Source organism: Triticum aestivum, chromosome 7D (assembly GCF_018294505.1).
Source record: "Triticum aestivum cultivar Chinese Spring chromosome 7D, IWGSC CS RefSeq v2.1, whole genome shotgun sequence".
Classification (NCBI taxonomy): Eukaryota; Viridiplantae; Streptophyta; class Magnoliopsida; order Poales; family Poaceae; genus Triticum; species Triticum aestivum.
Genome location: NC_057814.1, coordinates 602,699,662 through 602,723,393, shown reverse-complemented (window position 1 = coordinate 602,723,393; position 23,732 = coordinate 602,699,662). Strand labels below are relative to the sequence as shown.

Below are 23,732 nucleotides of genomic sequence, written 5' to 3'. Positions count from 1 at the left end.
AAGTATCAAGAACAAACAAAGTACCATTTTTAAGATGTGAACTAATGGAAAACAATATAGCACAAATGAAAAGCCAGAGGAAGAAAAATTATTCCAACAGGAACTATGTATGTGTCCAGTGTAACTTCTAATATATGAAGACGAATGCATTCCTGAAAAAGAAGATAGATCATGGAGTCAGCATCAGAAATACTAAAGAAAAGGTAAAAAAAGTCATCCACAAATGAGACTGCAGCCATGATGATTGGCTCAACACCAGCATATCTCAGTTACCATGCAGCAGGGTGGGCTGGGGACGTCAACATTGTTAGAATAAATCCGAGGCATACTGTAGATCATCCGAGGACCAAGCAATCACACGAGGCACGATACCGAGATTTGTTAACGAGGTTCACCGATATGGCTACATCCCCGGAGCTTGACTATGGGCGCTCCTCCCCATGACACCGCTACAATACCGCACCCGGTCGCCCTGGACACCGGCACATGCCGCCGGCTTCCCCTGCGTTCCGGTGCTATTATGTTGGTATAGGTTACATCGTGTGTCTACCCCCACTATATATGAGAGGCCTAGGATACAAGTGTCCTATTAGGACACGACTCCATATCATATGTAAACACAATACTACTCAGAGTCCAACTGTAACCTACCTTGTACACAATATTCGACACAACTCCAACAAACATAAGAGAGGAGTGGCATAAGAAGTCCACTGGACTATAGCTGTCCACACTCGTAAGCTTACCATCGATACAATGGAGCAGCATAGACGACTTCCTCCCTACTGCAGAGGCAGCTCACCAAAAAACACTACCATCACCATGCTAGAAGCTCAACGAAGAGGTCATTTTGAATGCTCACCTCACATACGCCAAGTCAGAGACCTACATACAACCTGACAAAGATTGGGTCTGGATCCAGCACTCCTCTTGATGTCATTTATTTGGCCCCAGAAAGATAGAGCATGAATAAACTGTCCTAAATCACATTATCAATCAAGTAGTAAAAAGTAAACTCACTGATGCACTAACTGTACCTGTACTACATAAAAGATAGTATACTGGAATTCTAATAGGAAGGTACCTGTACTACATAAAAGATAGTGTACTGGAATTCTAATAGGAAGGTCTGTTTCAAATTGCCAAAGAACAAAATAATTCAATTGGACCTGATTATTTGTAAGATAAGAACGTAAACATTTGTAGCTAGTAAGACAACCCACCCTCACGCTCCACCTGAACCCAAAAAAAAATTACAGATATGCAAACCGATCTATGCATGTTTGGAACCAAAACACAAACAGATTTGCCTTGTTTAATTTGACCAGAAAACCAACAGCACCGGCGCGCGCACACACAAAACACGGGATACTCTCAACACTCAACACGCATGTGCGTACCAGCGAGAGTAGGCAAATCAGCTCACCGTGGCTCGGATGTACTCCTCAAAGGACTCACGGTAATCGTCATATAGCTGCTGCGAGTATTCGTGCTGTGTGACAAAAGATACAAACAGGGGCGGGCCGAAACCCTAGATCAATTCATCACCGGATCAGGTCAAATCAGGCCAAGCCTAGGCATGGAAGGAGGGGGACGGGGGAAGCAGATTTTTACTAACTCGTTGCGCGCGCAATGTATATCTGATCCACCCATCCATCCTACACGATCAAATCAACATGCAGCTGGTCCCATGCATGCATGTCAACATCAATAGGCCATATACTCGTACTAAAAATCTGACACAAGGTACAGAAGGCATCCGTGGTGGGCTACTTCACCATATTTGCTAGCAAATTAATATGTCACCATAACTTCTAAATAAACTATGCAAATTTGAATTCGTTTATGTATTTGAGTTTCTCGCGGCTAGCTCTACGAAACAAGTTTAATATTGATATATTTCCAAAAAAGTTTCATAAACATTTCATCAAAGTTCAGACAAGATGTTTACAAAGTTCTTCGGTTCTGGATACATTTTCTAGAAAAGTTCTTTAATATTTCTAACAAAGTGCATATAACCTATTTATAAAGTTCCTCAGCTCCTGGTCATGTTTATTTATCACTTTGGAAATGAAAATGAAAAGTTCTTCACTATGTCAAGCAAAGTTCCTCACTGAAAACACTGATAATCGTCTAAAAAAGCATATTTCAATTCCAGTTAAAAAAATGTGTCAGGAGTTCAAATATATATAAAGTTTCAAAAACAAAATTTGATTAAACTGCTAAAAGACAAGGAAAGTCAACCTACACTAGTAGAAAACATGGCTTTGGTTCGACCAGAAAAAAGCATTAATCCCGGTTGCATTACGAACCGGGACTAATGTGAGCATTAGTCCCGGTTCGAGCGGCTAGGGCACCGTACATACATTAGTCCCGGTTCAAATGGGACCTTTAGTCCCGGTTGGTGCCACGAACCGGGACTAAAGGGTGCGATGCCCATTAGTACCGGTTCGTGGCACCAACCGGTACTAAAGGTTAGACCTTTAGTCCCGGTTCGAGCCACCAACCGGTACTAATGGGGTTTGAGGCATTAGTACCCGGTTCATGGCATGAACCGGTACTAATGGTCCCATTTTCAAACTCTACCCCCCCCCCCCCCCCCCCCCCCCCCCCCCCCGTGGATCGCCTTTTCAGTTTTGTAAAAAGCAAAAGAAAATGATAAAAACTTCAAAAATTAAAATCCTTCTAGATGTAGTTATGTTACTACATGTACTAGTTACAAAAATTTAAAAACTTAAATTTGAACATGTTTTGCAAAAAGTGTAGGGAAAATGTAAAACGGCTATAACTTTTGCATACGATGTCAGAAAAAAACGTATAATATATCAAAATGTTCAGCACGAAAATCCGCATCCGATTTTGACAGCCTACGGCCTATTTGCAAATTTTTAGAATCCTCAAATTCTAAAAGGAAAAAAAGTTATGCTCAAATTTCAGTTTTTTTTGAATTTTTGTTAAATCTGGTCAAACTATGGTCAAACTACTTATTCAAGAAGTATTAGTTTTACTAAATAATTATTCAAGAATATTAGTGTTACTAAATAATTATTTCAGTTTTTTTGAATTTTGGTCAAATCTGGTCAAACTGTGGTCAAACAATGATCAAACTAATTATTCAAGAAATATTAGTGTTACTAAATAATTATTTCAGTTTTTTTGGATTTTGGTCAAATCTGGTCAAACTGTGGTCAAACTACTTATTCAAGAAATATTAGTGTTACTAAATAATTATTGTTTTTTAGAACAATAGTTTCAAACTCAAACAGTGAAATGTGTGACTTCATGCGCAGGCTAAATTCCTGAGGGTTAATAGGATTGGCATCTTACTATTGTCAGGAAAACAACAAGTGCAGACTTGGAAACGAGGGAGAATAGAACCCGGAAGTTAAGCGTGCTCAGGCTGGAGTAGTGAGAGGATGGGTGACCGTCCGGGAAGTTAGATGATTTAGAATGATGAGGGGTGATTAGAGATTAGAGGTTAAATTGAGCAGTGATGAGGGGTGATTAGAGATTAGAACCCGGAAGTTAAGCGTGCTCAGGCTGGAGTAGTGAGAGGATGGGTGACCCCGCCATCGCCGCCGTAGCTGCCAGTCCTCCCCGGCTGCTGTTGCAAACCCTAGAGAAGGCTGGGTTCTGTACCTCTGTTGCGTCTGTCGCTGCGTGGAGTCTGTGTCGTTTGGAAATAGATATATTATGAGGGATTGGAGACCGAGCGACCAACTTATGAGGTGGTCCGTCGTGAAGACGTTTCGACTGGATGAAGGTCCGCTTCCCACTGGTAGAAAATAGGCCTTTAGTCCCGGTTCGCAAAGGCCATTAATCCCGGCTGTGCAACCGGGACTAAATATGCGCGACTAAAGGCCCCCCCTTTAGTCGCGCCTCTTACGAACCGCGACTAAAGGCCCGTCCACGTGGGCACCAGGAGTCCGTCGGGGCGGAGGACCTTTAGTCCCGGTTCTCGTGGCTAACCGGGACTAAAGGCCTCCTCCGCAGATTTAGGGTTTTAGCCCCCCTAAACCTGGTTTCTTTTTAATTTGTAGTGTTTTATTTCTTTTATATTTTATTTTGTGTTTTATTTTAATTTTGATGAAGTTTCAGTACACATATTCTATGCTACTATATACATGCATATGAAATTTCAAACAAGAAGAATTCAAGAGGAATATATAATATATATTCAATCTCGGGTGACCATATACAACTTCGAACAAGTTTCCATACACAATTAGGATGGATGACCATATACAACTTCGAACAAGTTTCAATCTCGGGTATGCATATAAATTTCTTCGTCCTCGGTATAGTGTTCTCCTTTAGGATTGATGACTTCCCTCATGAAAAATCCTGCTAATTCATCTTGAATTGGTCGGAAGCGAGCTTCTGGACTAAGCCTCCTCCGCAAGTTATCCGTCGCCTTCCGCACGCTATCCGATGCCTTCCGCTCAGAGGTGTGTCTCCGGATGTTCTCACAAACATAGTATCCACATAGATTGGTCCCCGGTGGCTGCTTATCCACATTAACTAACCTTCTAAAATCTAGCTCATGTTTGAATTCACCGACAATTTCTTCTGAGAACCGTCTCCAAACCCTACAGGGCAAAGAAAATTAAATGAACAAGGGAGTTATTAGTTACTTGATATTAGGAAATGAACGAAAGAGACCGATCGATATAGAGCTCAAATGATTGAAAATAATTACTTTTGCAGCATTTTTCTCATGTCGGCCCAACGCTTTGAATCCGAATCCATAGAGTCCATGATTAGAACTCTGGAGGTGTGAAGTTCAATATTTAGCAGAATCCAGTGGAACCTGCGGACACGTTACATGCACAGTCATGCATAACTCATCGATTAGACATACCATGCATGGAGTAAACAAAAGAGAATGGGCACAAGAGAGAAACACTCACCCAAAATGGTAAGGAAATAGAATATGACTTTTGAGTTGATGCTTTCTAAGAAACTTGTACAAGTCTTTCTCCACGTCTTCGGGGTGATTTTGTAACACATGTCCATTAACGATATGTGGGTCAATGAACCCAACATCATGGATGTTTCTTATTTTGCATTCCCAAATCTTCAATCTGCATAATAGCGTACGCAACAATATAGTTAGGACAATATATATATATATATATATATATATATATATATATATATATATATATATAGTGCAGGCAATGAAGAACGAGATGAGGTAGAAATAAATCACTTACAGAACGTAGCAACTCAGGATAGATTTGTCGAGCTCGCGCAGATTGAACAGCTGGAACAATTCACTCATATGAACTTGTACAGAGTACCGTTTGGTGTGATGCTCCTCTGTAACATCCGCATAAACATATTCTTTGCCGGCCCATGTTATGAAATGCTTGTACCAACGTAGCAGATTTCGCATTTGTGGTGGTAGACTCTTTTCCCGCGCAGGCTCGACGAGAGGCCCATTCCGCACATATTGTAATGCTATCTCACATACTGGCGCATCCTCAAGGCCTAACGAGGCACGAAGAGTCAAACCCATCTCGGACGCTTGTTTCATGGCACTCGCTACAGTCAATCCAAGTGCTGCCGCAGCTGCTATGATCTCGGGGTCCTCTTCCGGACCGGCTTTCACTATGAGCGGGGGGATCGATTGTTTATTCTGCATCCCGAGCTGGTCAACTTGTTTCCCGCTTTTTTTACTTTCTTCTTTCTCCTCCTTCAATATTTTTGCTTGCCTACGAAGTTCATGTCCATAGTCGTCAGGCATATTCAGCTCGGCTTGGGACGGTGTCGTCAAAAAATCCTTAGCCCACTTCTTTTGCTTCTCAGTGAATACTTGCTTGGGCTCAGGCTCTTTTATCGCCTTCGTATCCGCCTTCCATTTCTCATAATGAGCAGACGCGGCCAATTTGGTTTCAGCTTCACTAAGTTCCCAAGGCCTTGGGAGGAGAGGCTTCAGTGATGGCTCCGGTACCCTTGTGGTCTTAGGTACATAAGGGTCCGGGTTAATAGTCCAGGAGCGGGTTTCCTTGCTGTCCGCCTGCTTCTGCTTCTTCGCCGGAGGTGGATTGGGGGGCGTCGTACCCGCCGGAGGAGGATTGGGGGGCGGCGGCTGCTTACCCGCCGGAGGTTGTGGATCGGGGGACGGCGTCGAATGGCGTGAAGGAGGTGTAGGTGAACCACCACGACCACCACCACCGCCACCACCACCACCACCACCATCGGAGGGGGGTGGACTTGTTAGCCTTGGCGCCTCGCCTGGAAACACTATGTACTTCTTTTTCCATAGAATGATCTGGCGCTTGACATCTCCAAGTCTTCTCTCCCCTTCGGGTGTAGCTTTGTCAATCTCCAGGTCCTCAAACTCTTGGACTATGTCTTCCACCGTGACACGAGCATAGCCATATGCAATGGGGTTGTTGTGGTGGAGTGCTCCAGGTGTACAGGGTAAAGCACTGCCGGTAGCTACCTTCGTGGAAACGTTCCCCACGGGATAATGCAGATCACATTCTTTCATCTCCTTTACATCATCCACGGGGTAGTGAGGCTCCGGTGCACGAATCTCGATCGTCGGTGCATTAGCACCAGGCGGGGCATCCGTGGAAGCCACGCTGCTTCTCCGCTGCTGGCTTCCGCGATCCGCTTCATGATCTTCATGCGGCCCTGCAGCCGATTTTTCTTTTACTAGTTCATGCACGGTCTGCTTCAACTCATGGAGTTCCGATGCAAACTTCGCCAAAAGATCTGCATCCCGGTCCGTCTTTCTCTTACGGCTTCTGTAACAGTACGGGTCATTGTCCTGGGAAAACCCTACTTTCCACGGAATTCTGCCTTTGCCTCGTACATGTCCTCCGTGTTCATCATTCCCGAGGGCTGTTGTCAGTGCGTCTTTCTCTCTGTTGAACTTGATCAAGCCCTCTTGAGCTTGGGTCATTGCGTCAATAAGGGCTTGGGTGGGAGCAAACTTTTTCTTCCGGTGAACACACACCCCTGTCTCCGGGTCTAGCGATCCCCCATGCCCGTACCACCAGCTTTTGGCCCTTGGGTCCCATCCCTCTGTACCTAGAGGGATTCCTCGCACCCTCAGGTCCTCCTCCATCTTCTGCCACTTAGGCTCCGAAAGGCGGTATCCTCCTGGCCCCATAATATGATGGTACTTTTTCTTACTCGCATTATCCTTATTTTTTCGATATTTCCTTGAAATGCTCCGATTTCTTTTGCCTCACAAATTCTGGCCAATCATCTTTCAGTTTCTCATGTTGTCCATTGAAATCCGGAGTCTTGCCCTTGTTGACATAGTCACGGGTTAAATTTTTCTTGAAGTTCCGGAATGCTTCGGCCATCTTCTGAAGAGCGAACTCTTTAACTAGCCTCCTCCTCTCACGTCCACCCGGAACCTCGTTACCGAATTCATCGACTTTGTTGTATTCCGGAGGTAGAATGAAATGTTCCATAAGCTTTCTCCAGCAATCCTTTTTCGTTCTCTTGTCGACAAAACTGAAACCAAGACGTGCCTTCTTTGGCTCCTTCCATTCCTGGACGGTGATCGGGACGTTGTCTCTAACAACGACTCCGCATTGGTTGATAAACTTTGAGGTGTGCTGTAGGGGCTTGCCGGTTTCACTGACAAAATCAATGGTATATGTTTCTCCTGTTTTCATCGCCTTGGATTTGCCACGCTTTGTCGTACTCGATCCGGCCGAGGGCTAAAAAAAGAAAGAGAGTCGCGCGCGTTAATACATATGTATTCACATTTCAGTAAGTTTGTATCACGAGAGGCTCAATGTATATATATACCTCGCCGGAGGTGGTTGCTACTTGCAATTCGAGATCGTCGTTTGTTGACGGTTGACCTCCGTCGACAATGTCCGTTCCTTCACCTTCTTGATCATCGACAATGTCTGTTCCACCGTCAAGGTTCAGAAAAGAAGAGACTACATCCTCTTCTTGCTCATCTTCTGAGCCCGGCACATAAGGAATCTCGTTGTTTATGATGCCCATTAAATAACGTTCAGCCTCCGGATCCCTAAGCGGCTCGGCTCTATCGTCCGCCATATGTCACTCCTGCATGTAGTAAAAATTAATTAAGTATAAAGGAATTAAAAAATAAGATTAAGGGGACATAGAGGAGGAGCAGCGACGGTTGAATGATTAAGAGCTATTAATTTTGGTTTCATTTCAGCCATTTTTGGAAAACAACAAAAACAGAAATACTTTAGATGTCAAACTGCATGTATAAGGTTGAAAACATGTGCCAAATGTTTCACTGAACATTTTGAGGTATTAAACATAATTTTTGGATACTTATTTAATTAGTTATGCCATTTTCTTTTTCCTTTTCTTTTATGACCAGAACAGAAAATTGATTTTTTTGGGTCAAATTTATACAATTATTCCCAAATAAAATACCATTGTGTATATTTTGTTAAGACAAAATTTTAGAGCTCAAGTTTGCTCAATTTGAGTTAACAGAATTCAAGTTATGAATTTTGCAAGTTTCCATTTTTAGTTCCCTCTCTGCTCTCTCTCTCTCTCGCTCGCTGACGGGTGACCACCAGCACGGGTACGCACGGCGGCGTCGTTTCCGCACGCGCGCGAGGCTGGCAAGGCGCGCATCCAGTACGCGGCGACGAGGAGGACGGCAGGCGGCGGAGGACGGCAGGCGGCGGCGGGCGAAAAGGCGGGCGAGAAGACGACGGCGGCGGTCCCCTCTTCTTCTAGGCACGCGAGGAGGACGGCAGGCGGCGGTGGGCACTTACCGGAGACGAGGGCGGCGCGGAGAAGACGAGGGCGGCGGCACGGAGAAGACGAGGGCGGCGCCGCGGAGAAGACGAGGTCCTGGATGCGTTTGGTCCTTAGCGCGGAGAAGACGAGGGCCGCGGAGAATATATAGGGCAAGCCTTTAGTCGCGGTTGGGGACACCAACCGCGACTAAAGGGGTACCTTTAGTCGCGGTTGGTGGTGTCACGACCCGCGACTAAAGGTTCTTTCGCGCCGTTTTCGTTCCCGCGCGGAAAGAGCCTTTATTCGCGGTTCGTGTCACGAACCGCGACTAAAGGTCCTCTTTCAAATACTTTTCATTTTAAATCTTAAAAATACAAATAATAAATCAAAAAATTCAGAAAAATAAAACTAATTCATTTTAAAATCTTAAAAATAGAAATAATATACCAAAAATTCAAAAAAATAAAACTAATTCATTTGAAAATCTTAAAAATACAAATAATATATCAAAAAATTCAGAAAAATAAAACTAATTCATTTGAAAATCTTAAAAATACAAATAATATATCAAAAAATTCAGAAAAATAAAACTAATTCATTTGAAAATCTTAAAAATACAAATAATATATCAAAAAATTCAAAAAATAAAACTAATTCATTTGAAAATCTTAAAAATACAAATAATATATCAAAAAATTCAGAAAAATAAAACTAATTCATTTTAAAATCTTAAAAATACAAATAATATATCGAAAAATCCAGAAAAATAAAACTAATTCATTTTAAAAATTCAGACCGATTGTTTTGTTCTACATCCTCGATCCCTTGAAGGTTTGACAAAAGGTTTGATACATCATTCAGTTCATCGACCAAATACAAATCATCCGGATTCGCCATCATACGTCCTGCCGTGCATTTGGTATGCATATATGCACTCAGTAGCCACGGCAGGGCTGTATGATGGCGATACCGATTGTTTTGTTCTACATCCTCGATCCCTTGAAGGTTTGCCAAAAGGTTTGATACATCATTCAGTTCATCGACCAAATACAAATCATCCGGATTCGCCATCGTACGTTTTAATTCACATGATCCATTCAACAAAGTTTGGTACAATAAATTATTACACATCAATTCTTCCCTTGTGTCCCTGCTTGCTTACGATTGTGCCGTATCCATGGAGCATCCTCATCATTTAACTTAATGCTTGGGTCAGTGTTCACTTTGAAGGGCGGAATTTCACCAAACATATTATAATCTTCTGACATGTCTGTCTTGTCCTCCACTCCCACGATGTTTCTTTTCCCTGAAAGAACAATGTGGCGCTTTGGATCATCGCATGATGTACTGATCGTTTTCTTATCTTTCCGTTTCCTCGGTTTGCTACTCATGTCCTTCAAATAAAAAACCTGAGCGACATCTTTGGCAAGGACGAATGGTTCGTCAAGGTAACCAAGATTGTTGAAATCCACCATTGTCATTCCGTATTGCTCGTCCACCTTTACCCCACCTCCTGTTAGCTTGAACCATTTGCACCGGAACAAAGGGACCTTAAAGGAGGGTCCATAGTCAAGTTCCCATATCTCCTCTATGTAACCATAATATGTGACCTTTTGCCCATTCTCGGTTGCTGCATCAAAGCGGACACCACTGTTTTGGTTGGTGCTCTTTTTATCTTGGGCGATGGTGTAAAATGTATTCCCATTTATCTCGTACCCTTGGAAAGTCGTTATAGTCGAAGATGGTGTCTTGGCCAACATGTACAGCTGATCTCCAACATCATTGTCATTCATTAAATGTTTTCGCAACCAACTGCCGAAAGTCTCCATGTGGGCCTTTCTAATCCAGGATTCAGGCTTCCCCGGGTTGTCCGAGCGTAAAATATTCTTGTGTTGCTCGAAGTACGGAGCCACCAAGCTGGAATTTTGCAGAACTGTGTGGTGTGCTTCAGTCATAGAATGACCGTCCATACATATCGTTGATTTCCTTCCGATCGTGCCTTTTCCACTTAGTCTCCCCTCGTGCCGCGATTGAGGAATACCAATCGGCTTAAGGTCAGGAACATAGTCAATACAGAACTCAATTACCTCCTCATTTCCATAGCCCTTGACGATGCTTCCTTCTGGCCTAGCACGGTTACGAACATATTTCTTTAATACTCCCATGAACCTCTCAAAGGGGAACATATTGTGTAGAAATACAGGACCGAGAATGGAAATCTCTTCGACTAGGTGGAGCAGGAGGTGCGTCATAATATCGAAGAAGGATGGTGGGAACACCAACTCGAAACTGACAAGGCATTGGACCACATCGTTCTGTAACCGTGGTAGATCTTCTGGATTGATTACCTTCTGAGAGATTGCATTGAGGAATGCACATAGCTTCACAATGGCTACTCGAACATTTTCCGGTAGGAGCCCCCTCAAAGCAATCGGAAGCAATTGCGTCATAATCACGTGGCAGTCGTGAGACTTCAGGTTTTGGAACTTTTTGTCCGCCATGTTTATTATTCCCTTTATATTCGACGAGAAGCCAGACGGGACCTTCATACTGCTCAGGCATTCAAAAAAAATGACCTTCTCTTCTTTGGTAAGAGCGTAGCTGGCACGACCTTGAAACCATTCCGGATGCCGGTCATCTGGGTCTTTCAAAAGTTGCTGGTCCTGCCGTGCTTCCTTTGTATCATTTGTCTTCCCATACACGCCCAAGAAGCTTAGCAGGTTCACGCAAATATTCTTCGTAACATGCATCACGTCGATTGCAGAGCGGACATCTAGGACTTTCCAATATTGTAGCTCCCAAAATATAGATTTCTTCTTCCACATGGGTGCGTGCCCGTCAACTCCCCGCGGAACTGATTGTCCGCCAGGACCCTTTCCAAAGATGACTTTCAAATCCTTGACCATATCAAATATCTCAGCACCAGTACGTTCCGCAGGCTTCGGCCGGTGATCTGCCTTGCCGTTGAAATGCTTGCCTTTCTTTCTTACGTTATGATTTCGGGGAAGAAATCGACGATGACCCAGGTACACGTTCTTCTTACAATTACCCAAACGTACACTTTCAGTCTCATGTAAGCAGTGCGTGCATGCATTGTATCCCTTATTTGTCTGTCCCGAAAGGTTACTGAGAGCAGGCCAATCGTTGATGGTTACAAAAAGCAACGCTCGTAGGTCAAATTCCTCTTCTTTGTGCTCATCCCAGACACGTACACCAGGTCTGCCCCACAACTGTAAAAGTTCATCAACTAATGGCCTTAGGTACACATCGATGTCGTTGCCGGGTTGCTTTGGACCTTGGATGAGCACTGGCATCATAATGAACTTCCGCTTCATGCACAACCAAGGAGGAAGGTTGTAGATGCATAGAGTCACGGGCCAGGTGCTATGGCTGGAGCTCTGCTCGCCAAAAGGATTCATGCCATCAGTACTTAGACCAAATCTTATGTTCCTTGCGTCAGCTGCAAAATCTTTGAACTCTCTGTCGATCTTTCTCCATTGCGTTCCATCAGCGGGGTGTCTCAACTCCCCGTCGGACTTACGGTCCTCTTTGTGCCATCGCAACAACTTGGCATGCTCTTTGTTCCTGAACAGACGTTTCAACCGTGGTATTATAGGAGCATACCACATCACCTTGGCGGGAACCCTCTTCCTGGGTTTCTCGCCCTCAACATCGTCACCAGGGTCATCGCCTCTGATCTTATAACGCAATGCAGTGCATACAGGGCATTCATTCAAATTCTCGTATTCACCGCGGTAGAGGATGCAGTCGTTAATGCATGCATGTATCTTCAGAACCTCTAAACCTAGAGGGCAGACAACCTTCTTTGCTTCGTACGTACTGGCGGGCAACTCGTTATTCTTCGGAAACATATTCTTCAACATTTTCAGCAAATTTTCAAATGATGAGTCAGCTACACCTTCCCGTGCCTTCCATTTTAGCAAATCCAGTGTGCAGCCCAGCTTTTTCAGACTATTATCGCATCCTGGGTACAGCGACTTTTTGTGATCCTCTAACATGCGATCCAAATTCTCCCTCTCCTTGTCAGTTTCGCAGCGTCTCCGTGCATCAGCAATGGTCCGACCAAGATCATCAGCGGGCTCATCATGTGCCTCTTCTTCACCTTCACCTAACCCTTCCCCACCTTCAGCATCATCCTCCATGAAAGTATCACCGAAATGATCATGATAGTTGTCATCGATATCATCCCCTTCTTCATCTTCTTCCATTCTAACCCCTCTTTCTCCATGCTTGGTCCAACAATTATAGCTTCGCATGAAACCGTGCCGAAGCAGGTGCATGTGAACGTCTCTTGAGGAGGAGTAACCCTTCTGATTCTTACAGACAGCACATGGACAGATAATAAAACCTCGCTGCTTGTTCGCATTTGCCACTACGAGGAAATCTTTCAAACCCGTAGTGAACTCGCCGGAGAGTCGGGTACCGTACATCCATTGCCGATTCATCTGCATTATTATTATATAAAGTATATAATTAACCATCATGCATTTGTTAAACTAACTAGCTAGAAATAATACAAATTAAACAATGAACTACACACATGCATATTTTATCAATGACACATGAAAGGTTCAAGTTGCTAACCGCGATCGCGGAGGAAAAATAAATGAGAAAGCTCAAGTGTGGCTCGGACACTTCATATCATGTTTGTTTCATGCTCTCGGGCGTTTCATCGAACACCTTATGTGCATAGGAGGAACCAAAAGCAAACCCACCACCCCCCTTCTGAATATTGTGAATAGAAGTGGCACCAATTGTGGCTAAGTGAAGTGAGTTGAGTCCTATATAGGGATGGGCCTTTAGTCCCGGTTGGCCTGGCCAACCGCGACTAAAGGCCTTCGGGCCAGCCTGAGGACCTTTAGTCCCGGTTGGCCAGGCCAACCGGGACTAAAGCCCCTCCCGTCCGCCAGCTGTCGACCGAGCGCATTGGGCCCAGATAGTTGGTCGCGGGTCTCCTCCCGAACCGCGACTAAAGACCCCTTTGGTCGCGGTTCCATTATTTTAGGGACTAATGAGACGTATGGAAGCCTCTTTTTCTACTAGTGTCCGCTTTCGCTTCTGTAGGTAGAGAAGTAGGAGCCAACATGAGGGCCGTGGTGCACCGGCCGGGATGATCAACTCTTGGCTGATCTGAGCCATACGTGGTGAATCAAACAGCTGAAAGAATTTATGATCATGTGGACGCATGAGAAGGCTGGAAAATCAGGTAGTGGGGGGCTCCTATTTAAATATAATACTCCTCTAGTTTAGTCGCTGGATAAGAAGAAAAGGCACCTGCTCAGAAGATGGAGAGATTTACGGGAAATCAATCGGAGTGGGAGTTAATTAGGAAGATAGTAAATGTGATGCCAAACTATTGAGATCCGAAGCTAGCGTGCAAAACGCAGCAACCACCGGTTTTATCTGCCTCGACCATGCGCGTGCATCAGGACACGTGCGGACGTACCGGAAAAATGTGTGCGCGGCACGGCATGCTCTATCGTGGTTGTTTCTTTTCTTTCTGAGAATGCTCTATCGTGGCTGTTGTTCTGTAGGCTAGTCAACCGCTGGTGGGTCCCCATGTAAGCCTGTAAGGAAACGTTGATGTGGCAACGCTGCTGATGTGGATAGGCTGCATGTCAAGAGAAATAGATTAGTGGGGATGAACTATTTAGGTATTATAGATAATCTTGGTGCCGCTAGCTCGCGAGCTAGCTAGCGATCAGACTGCAGGGAGTTGAAAACGTAGAAATAGGGAAGACGTAGGGTCTCTTTGGTACGTTTCCGTGTCTAGAAAATTGTGCCACAATTCAATTCACATTTAAGGGCCTCTATGGATTATTAGTTTTGAATGTAGGGTCTCTTTGGCCTGCAGGGAGTTGAAAACGTAGAAATAGGAAAAACATATAATTAAAATGTCCCCTTGCCGGTATAAAACTACAGTATTTCAAAACTTGAGATTCTGTGACATGTATCTTTGGATGGTGAACGTGAAACAAAGACAGGAATTCTAGACAAATGATGAGAGGGTGTAGATAGACGGAGATCTCGTATGCAAAATTAGGGTACAGTGTTAGAAAATGTTGTTGTGGACATATGCAAAATTAGGGTAATATATGATTTTTGAAATTGGTGTGGAAATACAAATATTACCAAATTAGGTCCATTTTGGGAATTGGATTAGTTTCATTCGAGCTTGGAGAGAGAGAGAGAGGGGGGGGGGGGGGGTTCATAGTACATCATTCTACTAAAGTTCTGACTCTAAATACTCATGGATATTATGTACGTATTTTTGCTACAAATCCAGAGCACACATAGGTCGACTGCTAACTACTACTCCCCCCCCCCCCCCCCCCCCCCCCCAATGTGCCCCCCAATGTGAGAGTGAGATATGATATCTGCGAACAAACTACTGTTGATACTTCATACAATCTAGCTAATAGTTTCACATAAGCTTTGTAGTCTTCTACTCCTTAAACACCTCCAAGTTATTTGTTGGATTCGTGTACTCTAAAACAATTTGCCAAGCTTCATTGATATTTAAGGATACTATTCAAATGTATAACTTGATAATCAGTTTGCCTAGATTACTTGATCCATTATAACAAAAAGGTTTATTAAGAGTCACAAACAAAATAAAAATAATTTTGATGACAAAATAAAATATCAACTTAGTGTTAGAAAATATTGTTTAATAATAAATGTTATAATGCTAATGACTAACATGTCTTTTTTTTAGAATCGACTAACATGTCTCTTAATACACATGAGTATGTATACATTGTTAATTAACCAATTATGCCTAAAATTAGTATTTAATATAGCATACTCAATGATGTATATCATTAAAAGCAATATACATTAATACCAAAATGAGTTACGACAAAGTAAAAAATAGTAATATAAATGCATTAGTGTGAATCGATATTAGTTATTTCTTCATATAAGTTTGTCACCGTGGAAAATATAAATAAATAAGGTTATATATATTCTTTAAACTTACCATTGCAAAACGAAAGAATTTGTGCCAATCAGTTCTAACTGCAACTATACTTTTTTATAATTAAGGTTATAGATTTTTAAAAGAATACTAAATGGTTGATTTTTAGAAAAATAAGTGAGATTTTTTTAAATAATGTTATGGGGCAATATTTTATTGTATTTGGTTTAATAGTGAAGTACAAATAAAATAAAATAAAATAAAGAAGCCCAAATTTTAAGATAACTAAAATTAACCCATAAGACCTATATGTTCTCATGGACGGAAGAAAAATTTTCAGAGTTAATAATTATTCAAACATAAACAAATTATGTTTTATTTTATTTAAGATAATTAAATCATTAATGATCTGTCATGCCTAGATGCATCAGACTCACTAGCATCACTATTTTTCATACCAAATGAATGGACACCTGTGAGTAACTCGCTAGATGAGATTACACTGTTTGTGTCTCAAGTGACATTCGGATGCTTCTAGTCACAAACCTGAGGTTTTTATTTATTTGAATATTTTTATACGTCTAATTAAACTAAATATAATATAAACACGTGTCGTATGGACGCAGCTCCAAGGTATAGCCTAATTCTCCCAAGTAAGCATTTGATGTTGAAACATCAGTACGAAACAATCACCACCCAACATAATAACTGCAATACTGCCTCACACACTCTATATATATACCTTCATATGTGTGATTCTCATTCCCTAGCCCAAAGCCAAATCCAATTGAGGTCGTGGAAGTGCTCAGTTGTCTTTACTTTAATTAATTTGTTAATAGGTTGGAATAATGTTGATAAAGAATGAATTTTGAAAACGGATATTGCAAGAAAATAATGATAAAGTGCTCACGGATGCATAATAAAAAAAATACTAGATGATACTCCATGTGTTGTTGTGGAAATCAGTTGCAATACATTCCAATGAGATTTGATTGTGCTAAATAAAAATATTTAGATTAATAACATGTGAACCAAAACTAAAACCACATACAACTTATTATATTTTATTATGTATAATTGTAAAATATTTATTCAATATAAGCAGAATAATAAAATGAAACATATTTTCTCATGCATGGTTGAATGTGGTGGTGGGACATTTCCCGTGCATGGTTGCATGTTGAGGTGTGCCTTATCCATCCATAACTATATGGTGATGTGGCATTCTTGCATGTTGAGATAAATAAGTTAGTACATATCACTCTCTTAGGTATATAGGATTCTAATATATGAAAAAAAATCATCGTGTATTTTAAAATGTGTATGTACACAAAAATATATATTCATGTATTAAAAAAGTTTGAATTTTTTAAAAACCCATGGATTACAAAAGCATATATGAAACAAAATGCCTGCACATACAAAAGCGTGTATGCATGCGTACACGCGCATGTTTAGGAGTTTATTTTAATAAAAAGTATATAGATTTTAGAAATTTTTATATAAGTGAAATAAAATGTTGATCACATATTTAAAAAATCATGTATATATAAAATATATGTGTATCCTAAAAATTTACATTTTTTATAAACTTCATGTATTTGAAATAAAATAGTCATCAAATATTTAAAAAATTGTATATACACAAAAAATATTCATGTTTTAAATTGTTTTATTGTAATTTTGGATAAAGGAAAAGGAAAGGGATATAACAAACGAGATAAAAATCAAAGGAAAACAAAAAGAAGAAATAAAAAAGAAAAACGGGCCATGAACATGAGGAAATTAAAATACCAGAAAAAAATTAAAAAAAACTGGTAAAAACAGAAAAGTAAAATATAAAAACTTCCAAAACCAGGGGAATAGGCAGGCCACCCTCAGTCCGCGTGAGTGTTTTTTCATCTATTCATCGCACCAAGTGTGGAATAGTTTGCCAAAGAAAAACTAAGGGTCGAATAGGATTTTCCTAGAGGGAACAATTGTCCACAGCAATAAAGGTTAGAGCAAATTGTTTGTGGATGATCCTCAACCAAATCTGAATGTGCCTCCTTCTTCAGCCGAAGCTCCTTAAGATTCTTCATGTTTTGTGTGTGTGTGTGTTTGTGACAGTCAAATACAGAAACGTGGGGGATGGGACCCTTTGAATCTAACGGCCCCCCTTTCCCGATTATTTGTGCCAGCGCACCAACCACTTCATCACATGGATGGCCATGGCATCCACCCATTACATGCGGCTACAGATCCGCATCTCCCAACAGTTTGTATATAATCTGTTTATCTTTTGAGTTACCGTTACACCATGCTCGATACCGCCGCGACCCATATTCCGTAGCAAACCATGTGAAGATCCTGCCTACTGCCCGTGTCCGAACGGCAAAGCAATGCAAACCAAAACAAAAACATAAGTCTGGACTGAAAAGATGCTGACAGACGCTGTGGGATCACATTAACCAAAGCACCGACCAGATTTATTCGCAGTAGATCGCTCTGTTACTGGCATCTCTACCTGACATGTGCGGCTATATACGCGGAATACTCTGATTTGGAATTCGGCATAGCTGTGGTCTGATCGCCGGTGATATAGCCCCTGTGTTGTGCGTGCAGCAGGTTGCAGGCAGCGACACCAAAAACGCTCCTGGTCGTGGATGGTCGTCGTGGGTGTCTGCCATCTTCTCCACGGGGCCATCTTCCGATTCCGCATTGTTAGAATACAACTTATAATAGGATTAGGACTCCTACTTAATTTATAATAGGGCTAGGTTAGATGCGGCTTGCCTCTTATATATATACCTCTTGTACAGCATAATATTACATCAATAATTATCAATACAATTCTACATGGTATTAAACTTTCGATCCTAGAGTATGACTAACCCGCCAGCCCCGCCACCGCCGCCGCCACCCGGCTACTTCGAGCGGCGCGCCGCCATCGTCGCTGCCAAGGTCGTCGCGGCCACGGCCTCCTCCGCCTCTACCTCTACTCTACTCTAGCTTTACCCCCACCAATACCCCCTTCCATCTCCTTCACCGACACCATCTCCGATATTAGCCCCTACATCCCCATTACTCTCGGTGAGTCCAGGGCTAGTCCAGGCGTGGCCTATGCCCTGGTCCGCCCCTACGCCATATGGTGCCCCGCCTGCCTATACAGGTGGCTGGCAGCCCGGTGCTCGCCCCCACACCGGCGCACCCGTCCTCGCGCCCCGACAGCCGACAGCCGCGTACCACGCTGCTCCCGCCTACGCGTCACCGATCTACAACATCAGTCCTTATGCATCCTATGGCGCTCCATCGTCCCCCTACATGCAGCAGTATAATGATGATGCCTCTCTCTTTACGCCGATGTCGGCCCTACTGCCGACGCCACCACACCCGCAAGCTCCCATGACTACACCGGCCTCTACTTCGACTCCGAGCTGGGACCAAGCTGCTTTTCTACAAGCCATGAACAACTTTGCTGCACAAGAGAACTCAGATACGGATTGGATTTTCGATTCTGGTGCATCTCGTCGTATGTTTGCATCAAGTACTTTGCTTTCTTCTTGCTCACCCTCGCCTTTTCCCTCCATTACTCTCGGTGATGGATCCTCTATTCCTATTTACTGTGTCAGTCAGGCTCAAATCCAATCCCCAATTAAGCCTTTGCTTCTTCGTGATATTCTTGTAGTTTCTGCTCTTATTAAAAATCTAATTTCTGTTCGCCAAATCACTACTGATAATCATGTTTCTATTGAGTTTGACCCCTTTGGTTTGTTGTGAAGGACTACATGACCAAGGCCGAGATCGCTCGATTCAATAGCTCCGGTGTTTATATTCTCTCCATGGTGCTCCGGTCGCTGCTCCTCCAACATCTATGGTGGCCTTTGTTGATCTGTGGCACCAACGTCTCGGCCATCCCAATAAAAATGTGTTATCCACACTTCTTAGTGAATTTTCAATACCTTGTAATAGAGATTCTCATAATTCTTCTATGTGTCAGTCATGTCAATTGGGCAAACATGTTCGCCTTTCCTTTAGTTCCTCTCGATCCTCTAGTACTTTCTTTTTGAATTACTTCATTATGATCTCTGGACATCACCAATAGAAAGTGTATCTGGTTTTAAGTATTATCTCGTGATTCTTGATGATTTTACTCATTATGTTTGGACTTTTCCTTTACGAAACAAATCTGACGTTCATAATATATTCCTTAACTTTTAGCGCTATGTCTCGGTCCACTTTTTCCTCCCTATAAGATTCATACAATATGATAATGGTCGTGAATTTGACAACTTTAAAAATCGAAAAAAAATTCTACAATATGGAATTCTCTTACGGTTCTCCTGTCCTTATACCTCCCCTCAAAACGGCAAAGCCGATCGTTCTCTTTGTACTCTTAATGACATCATTCGCACTCTGCTTATTCAATCTTCTATGTCGTCGCTGTTCTGGGCAGAGGCACTCCACACGGCCACATATTTACTCAATATTCGTCCATCTAAAGTTAACCCACAAACTACTCCTTACTTCTCTTTATTTCTCTCTCATCCAAATTACTCCGACATCCGCGTCTTCGGTTGTCTTTGTTTTCCAAACTCCTACTCCATTTCTCCTAACAAACTTTTCCCGCGCTCTATCCCGTGTGTCCATCTAGGTTTTTCTGACGAGCACAAGGGTTATCGTTGTCTAGACCTTGTTAGTGGTCGTGTTCATGTGTCTCGTCATGTAACATTTGCTGAAAACATTTTTCTCTTTTCCGAGCGTCAACAATTAGATTCCAACTCACCCGCACCGTCCACTAGTCCTTCCTCGTCGCAATCATCTTTCCTTCTTTCACCAGCCGACCAATCCAGCGTAACCAGCCGCAGTAGCAGATCCTGCCGCCACCACTTCTGTCATCACCTCTGTCCCGGCAGAGAAAAACACATTACACTCTGACGCGGCAGACCTCCTGCAGCCGCAGTCGTCACCACCATCCCCCACGTCCGCTTCCTCCGTTGCGCCGGACGCGTCCACCACATCTTCTCCCACCCCTCCTGCTCATGCTATTCCCGTTCCAGCTCCTACTAACGATCATACCATGTGCACATATGTCAAGTCCGGGTTTCGTTTACCTGCAAAAGATCGTCTCAATCTTCATGGACTTTATCTCCTTCCTCTCTACCCAAATCTTACAAATCAGCTCTCCTGGATCCTAATTGGGCCGCAGCTATGAAAGATGAATATGATGCCCTTCTATAGAATAATACGTGGCAGTTAGTTCCTCGTCCTTCCAATACAAATATCGTTTCGGGCAAATGGGTTTTTCGCCATATATTTAATTCTGATGGGAGTCTTGCACTTTATAAGGCTCGATGGGTATGTCATGGTTACTCTCAGCAACACGGCATCGATTATGATGAGACTTTCTCTCCAGTTGTCAAGCCCAGCACTATTCGCACTGTCCTTAGCATCGCCGTCTCTTCTTCCTGGCCAATTCATCAACTAGATGTCAAAAATGCTTTCCTTCATGGCTCTCTTCAAGAAACAGTCTATTGTCAACAACCTCTTGGCTTCAAACATTCCTCCTATCCTAATCATGTTTGTCTTTTTCAAAAATCTCTTTATGGTCTTAAATAAGCACCACGTGCCTGGTTCCAACGTTTTTCTACTTATGCTCAAATCATTTGGTTTTACTCCTTCCCGTTCTGACACTTTACTCTTCACCTTTCATCACCACAACAACACTGCTTACCTTCTTTTATATGTTGATGATATTATCCTCATAGCTTCCTCACAACAATTTTTAGATTATATTATCTCTCTTCTTCGCCACGAATTCTCTATGACAGATGTAGGTCTTCTTCACCACTTTTTAGGTATTGCTGTTATGCGTGACTCCTCTGGTCTTTTCTTGTCTCAACGTCAGTACATTCTGGATCTTCTTTCTCGTGTCCCTGTTGATATAGGTTCTAAACTTTCTGCCGACGGTGATCCTTTCTCTGATCCTTCTCTTTATCGTAGTCTTACCGGCGCACTTCAGTATCTTACTCTCACTCGTCCTAAAATTTCTTTTGTTGTCCAACAAGCTTGTTTATACATGCATGATCCTCGTATTCCACACTACAATCATGTCAAACGTATTCTTCGATATCTCAAAGACACACTAGACTTAGGTCTTGATATCAACAAATCCTCTCCCACCTCCTTGACAGCTTACTTTGATGCAGACTGGGCTGGTTGTCCAGATACTCGTAGGTCCACATCCGGATTTTGTGTTTTTCTTGGTAACAATTTGGTTTCTTGGTCTTCAAAAAAGCAAGTTACGGTCTCCCGCTCGTCTGCTGAAGCTGAGTACCGCGTTGTGGCTCATGCGGTTGCTGAAATGGTTTAGTTGCGCCAGTTGCTGTCGGAGCTGCACCGTCCTATTGGGCAAGCTACCATTGTTTACTGTGATAATATTTCAACACCGTCGCACCAAGCATATTGAGATCGACATTCATTTTGTTCGACAGAAGGTGGCTCTCGGTCAAGTTCGCGTTCTCCACGTGCCTACTTCTGCTAAGTTTGCTGATATCTTTACTAAAGGCCTGGCGAATATACTCCGTTTCAAGACAATCGTTTCAGTCTCAACGTCGTCGAGCCTACCGTTGACACTGCGGGGGATGTTAGAATATAACTTGTAATAGGATTAGGACTCCTACTCGGTTTGTAATAGGGCTAGGTTAGGTGCGGCTTGGCTCTTATATATACCTCTTGTACTAGCACAATATTGCATCAACAATTATTCAATACAATTCTACACGCATAATTTCTTCGCACTGGCACCAGGTTTGCTTTGCTTGCTGCCTCCTCTGGTTTAAACTTTAAAGCTACGACACCTTTTTCCTCCAAGGGATCCGACGACTCTGCTTAACCGAACCGCGCAGGGGCAGGGCAGGATGAGCTCCGGCGGCTGCTCAACGTGCCTGGAGATCATCGCCGCCGTGCTCCCGCCGCTCGGCGTCTTCTTCCGGTTCGGCTGCTGCAGCGTAAGCACCCTACTCCTGGTCGATCGACGTGTGCATTAAGCTGCGTCGGTAGTCATGGTGGTGAGTTGGTGACAATCTGCTGAACTTTCTGCCTGCGTGTGTGCACAGTCGGAGTTCTTCATCTCGCTGCTGCTCACGGTGCTGGGCTACGTCCCGGGCATCGTCTACTCCGTCTATGTCGTCTTGAAGACGCCGCCGGAGCTGCCGGGCATCGACGGCGACCGCCCCTACTACATCCTCGCCTGAGAAGCTCCTCCGTGCATACTGTTGTACACTGTGTCGTTGTCGCCATTGGTGGGACTGGAGATCGATGGTTTGTCATTGCGTCGTGGCCGGTGGTTGTACCTGCAGTGCTGTTTCTTATTGAATGGACTGGTGCATGCTGCGTAATTGGTTGGGCTATTATTGATTCATTAAGGAAATAGTCTCGGTGCCGCTGGCTCGCGTGAGCTACTCATCAGTGTCATGTCGATGCCGGAAATTACTGTTATTAGCTAATTACTTACTCATGCGTTGCAATGGATACATACATATATTCTAGGCTTAACACCAGTCGTGTCCGACATATACGTTGCCCATCATATTATAGTCATTTTTGAAGATTTGATTTGATTTGAGTATGTATAGGAAAACCAAGAAAAGTTTTGATTCGGTTGAGATATGATTTGATTTGCGCATAGGGGGAAGAAAGGAAAGTTTTAATTTGCTTATTAAGTTTTTCGGTAAGATTTTATTTGATTTGACTAAGTTTAATGTTGAACATGATTTTGATAAGATTTGAGTAATGCATAATCTCTACTACTTAAAAATCTCTACTACTTAAAAAGAACGTAAGGTTCCCATTTCACATCTCTTTCGTCTAACCTTCCTTATATACGTTCCACTCTTTCCTTCTCCTCTTTGATATTTTCCTTCCATCTCTGATTTTTCTCCCATCTATTCTCCCTAAATTAGAATCAATTAGCTCATGATTTATTAACTTACCAAAATAAAAACATATTTTGTTTGGTAAGTCATTAAATTCTTAAAAATAAGTGATTAACACTAAAATGGCAGGTGGATCATGACAATTGCATACGTGAACTTGCTAAAAATTT

The 23,732-nt window shown here is 42.8% G+C and overlaps 1 protein-coding gene across 1 annotated transcript; it reads left to right on the top strand.

Annotated features, from left to right (window-relative positions):
- The first annotated feature begins 22,401 nt into the window (after window positions 1-22,401).
- LOC123169463 (hydrophobic protein RCI2A-like) lies at window positions 22,402-23,459 on the top strand. Its single transcript, XM_044587346.1, has 3 exons — window positions 22,402-22,435; window positions 22,534-22,635; window positions 22,744-23,459. Exons 2-3 carry the CDS (start codon window positions 22,546-22,548, stop codon window positions 22,879-22,881), a joined length of 228 nt encoding a protein of 75 aa, XP_044443281.1. The 5' UTR covers window positions 22,402-22,435; window positions 22,534-22,545; the 3' UTR covers window positions 22,882-23,459.
- The last annotated feature ends 273 nt before the right edge of the window (window positions 23,460-23,732 follow it).

Excerpts from the sequence above, each read along its gene's own strand:
- LOC123169463 (XM_044587346.1), top strand. The coding sequence starts at position 22,546 with ATGAGCTCCGGCGGCTGCTCAACGTGCCTGGAGATCATCGCCGCCGTG. Across the intron at positions 22,636-22,743 it reads TCCGGTTCGGCTGCTGCAGC|TCGGAGTTCTTCATCTCGCT; the intron begins GTAAGCACCCTA and ends GTGTGTGCACAG.